Here is a 4,191-nt window from a genome sequence, read left to right as displayed (position 1 = left end):
GCGTCACATCAAATCAACTCCATTTCGCACTAAATTTTGCAGACATGTCATAAATACTATAATGGACTTATAACAAGTTCCGGAACCAAAATACGAATCTGGCAGCAATAAAGTCAACTTACGGTCAAACTTAAGAATTCTTTAAACCTTCAGGTTTCTAGTTTTCAACAATTTACGTTAATTCAAGGTGGGGACTTCCAAATTCGATTCCGAACGTATACCCAAGTCTCAAACCACGATACGAACCCATAAGGACCGTCAAAATACTGATCTGGGTCTGTTTTCTCTAAATGTTGACTGAAATCAACTTAAATGATTTTTTAAGGCACGATTCCACATTTTTATCAATTTCCTCATTAAAACATTTCGGAGAAAGGACACAGACTGCGCATGCAATTCGAGGAATGCTAACAGAGCTATTCGAAGTCTCAGAACACATAGATGAAGGGTAAAACTATAAATGACCTATCAGGTCATCACATTCTCCACCTTTAAAACAAACTCTTGTCCTCGAACGGACATATAAATGTACCTAGACTTGTGAAAAGGTGTAGGTATCTACTCCGAATATCTAAATCAGACTCCTACGTGGCAACCTTGATGAGATCACCTATCCAATGCACTCGAACTAAATGATAACTCTTAGACCTCAACTGTCGGTCCTGTCAGGCAAGAATAGCCATCGGCTCCTCCTTATAAGTCAAATCCTTGTCCAATTGGACTGAGCTGAAATCTAACACATGGGATGGACCACAGTGATACTTCCGGAGCATGGACACATGGAACACCAGATGGACTGCTGATAAACTAGGGGAATGTGAGCTTGTAGGAAAGTTCACCTACTTTCTCAAGAATCTCAAAGGGTCTGATGTACCCAGGGCTCAACTTGCCCTTCTTTCTGAACTTCATCACACCATTTATGGGTGAAAACTGAAGCAATACCCTCTCGCCAACCATGAATGCAATATCAAGAACTCTACAGTCGGCATAAATCTTCAGTCTAGACAGAGCGCTACAAAGTCGATCCTGAATAATCTTGACCTTATCCAAGGCATCCTTTACTAAATCTGTACCCAACAACCGAGCCTCCCCCGGCTTGAACCATCCAAATGGCGAATAACACCGCCTCTCGTATAATACCTTATAGGGAGCCATCTGAATGCTCGAGTGGTAGATGTTGTTATAGGCAAACTGCGCAAGCAAAAAGAACTGATCCCAAGAACCCCCGAAATCCATAACATAAGTGTGAAGCATATCCTCTAATATTTGAATAGTGCGCTCAGATTGTCCATCCGTCTGGGGATGAAATGTTGTACTCAACTAAACCCGTGTGCCTAACCCATACTGTACGGACCTCCAGAAGTGTGAGGTAAACTACATACCTTGATCACAAATGATAGACACGGGCACACCGTGAAGATGGACGATCTTGAAGATGTAGATCTCAGCTAATCGCTCTGAAGAATAGGTAACTACCAATGGAATGAAATGTGATGACTTGGTCAACCTATCCACAATGACCCATACTGCATCGAACTTCTTCTAAGTTTGTGGAAGTCCAAAAACAAAATTCATTGAGATATGCTCCCACTTCCACTCAGGGATCTCTAACCTCTGAAGCAAATCACCAGGTCTCTGATGCTCGTACTTTACTTGCTAACAATTTAGACATTGAGCTACATATGCAACTATATCCTTCTTCATTCTCCTCTACCAATAATGTTGCCGCAAGTCATGATACATATTGGCGGTACCCGGATGAATAGAATACCAGGAACTGTGGGCCTCCTCAAGAATCAACTCACGAAGTTTATCCATATTGGGCACACAAATACAACCTTGCATCCTCAAACCCTATCATCTCCAATAGTAACTTGCTTGGCATCACCGTGTCGTACCATGTACTTAAGGACAAGCTAATGGGGATCATCATACTAATGCTCTCGGATGCATTCATACAAGGGAGACCGTGCGACTGTGCAAGCTAGCACACAACTGGGCTATGAAACATCTAACCTCATGAACTAATTGGCCAAAGCCTGAACATCTTCTATAAGCATTTTCTCGCCAACTGGGATGTATGCAAAGCTACCCATAATCATTTACTTTCTACTCAAAGCATCGCCTATCACGTTGGCCATGTCGGGATGATACAAAATGGTGATATTAGTCTTTCCACAGCTTCAACCACCTCCTCTATCTCAAGTTGATATCCTTTTGCTTGACCAAATACTCTAGGCTCTAATGATCCGTGAAAACCTTGCAGGACACACCGTAAAGATAGTACCTCCAAATCTTCAGCACATGAACAATGACTACCAACTCTAAGTCATGAACAGGGTAATTCTTCTCATGAACCTTTAACTGCCGCGACGCGTATGCAATCACCCTACCATGCTGCATCAATACTGCACCAAGCCCAATACGAGATGCATCACAATACACCGTATAGGATCCTAAACCTGTGGGCAACACCAACACTGGTGTCATACTCAAAGTAGTCTTGAGCATCTGAAAGTTCAACTCACACTCATCCGACCATCTAAATGGGGCACCTTTCTGGGTCAATCTGATCAATTGGGCTGCTATGGAGGAAAACCCCTCCATGAACCGGCGATAATAACCCGCCAACCCCAGGAAACTCCGGATCTCTATAGCTGAAGTAGCTCAAGGCCAGTTCTAAACTGCCTCAATCTTCTTACGATCCACCCTTATGCCCTATGCCGATACAACATGCCCAAAAAGGCGGCTGAGTCTAACCTAAACTCGCACTTTGAAAACTTGGCATACAACTAGTTATCTCTCAGAGTCTGAAGTACAATACGAAGATGTTAATCATGCTCCTCTCAACTGCGGGAGTAGATTAAGATATCATCAATGAATACAATCACAAAAGAATCCAAATAGGGCTTGAACACTCGGTTCATCAAATCCATAAATATTGTCGGGGAATTTGCCAACCCAAATGACATCACTAGAACTCATAATGCCCATACTGAGTCCAAAAAGTTATCTTAGGGACATCAGATGCCCTAATCTTCAACTGATGGTAGCCAAACCTCAAATCAATCTTCGAAAACACTTTAGCACCCTCAAGCTGATCAAGTAAGTCATCAATCCTCAGCAACGGATACTTGTTCTTGATAGTAATTTTGTTCAACTACCGAAAGTCTATACACATCCTCATCGGTCCATATTTCTTTTTCAAGAACAATATGGGTGCATACGAGGGTGAGACACTAGGTATAATAAAGCCCTTATCAATCAAGTCTTGCAACTGTTCCTTCAATTCTCTCAACTCCAGTGGTGTCGTACGGTATGGCGGAATAGAAATGGGTTAGTGCTCAGAGCCAAATTAATACATAAGTCAATATCTCTGTCGGGTGTCATCCTAGGCAGGTCTGCAGGAAACACCTCTTGAAACTCATGAACAACTGGCTTCGAATCCATGGAAGGAACCTCCATAGTTGAATCGCAGACATAGGCCAAATGAGTTAGACATCCATTCTCGACCATACGGCGAGCTTTCATATAATAAATAACTCTACTAGTAGAGTGGCCAGGAGCCTCTCTCCACTGTAATCGAGGCAATCTTGGCATGGCTAAGGTTACCATCTTGGCATAACAGTCCAATATAGCATGATAAAGTGACAGCCAATCCATACCCAAGACAACATCAAAATCTACCATATCAAGAAGTAGAAGCTCTATGCTACTCTCAACATTCCCAATAGTAATCATACACGAGCGATAGATGCGATATACAACAATATAATCTCCCACAGGCGTGGACACTTACACAAGAGCACTGAAAGAATCACGAGGTTCAACCAGATATAAAGCAAAATAGGATGACACATAGGAGTAAGTAGATCTCGGATCATAGAACTGAAGCATCTCTATGGAAAACTAGAAACATACTTGTGATAACGACGTTAGATGACTTGGTCGTAGGCCTAGATGGGAAAGCATAACATCGAGGATGGGCCCCACCACTCTGAACTACGTCTTTCGGCGGCCTCTAGTTGGCTGGCCTCCACCTCTAACGGCCTGACCTCCACCTCTCATGGCCTGACCTACACCTCTCGTTGCCTGCCCCTACCTCTAGCTGGCTGAGCGAGTGGTAGAGCAACTAATGCCAGAATCATGGAACGAGAATGATGTTGTTGCACGTTGCCCTATGACCAGGGG

General features: G+C 43.1%; 1 protein-coding gene across 1 annotated transcript; it reads right to left on the bottom strand.

Annotated features, from left to right (window-relative positions):
- Positions 1 to 807: 807 nt before the first annotated feature.
- On the bottom strand, positions 808 to 3,741 carry LOC138874623 (uncharacterized). The gene is made up of 4 exons (XM_070153394.1): positions 3,363 to 3,741; positions 2,288 to 2,462; positions 1,383 to 1,507; positions 808 to 1,259 (listed from the first exon to the last, which is right to left on the bottom strand). The coding sequence occupies exons 1-4, from the start codon at positions 3,739 to 3,741 to the stop codon at positions 808 to 810; spliced, it is 1,131 nt and encodes a 376-aa protein (XP_070009495.1).
- Positions 3,742 to 4,191: the final 450 nt, after the last annotated feature.

Source organism: Nicotiana sylvestris, chromosome 8, assembly GCF_000393655.2.
Source record: "Nicotiana sylvestris chromosome 8, ASM39365v2, whole genome shotgun sequence".
Lineage (NCBI taxonomy): Eukaryota > Viridiplantae > Streptophyta > Magnoliopsida > Solanales > Solanaceae > Nicotiana > Nicotiana sylvestris.
This window is presented reverse-complemented; position numbering and strand designations above follow the sequence as displayed.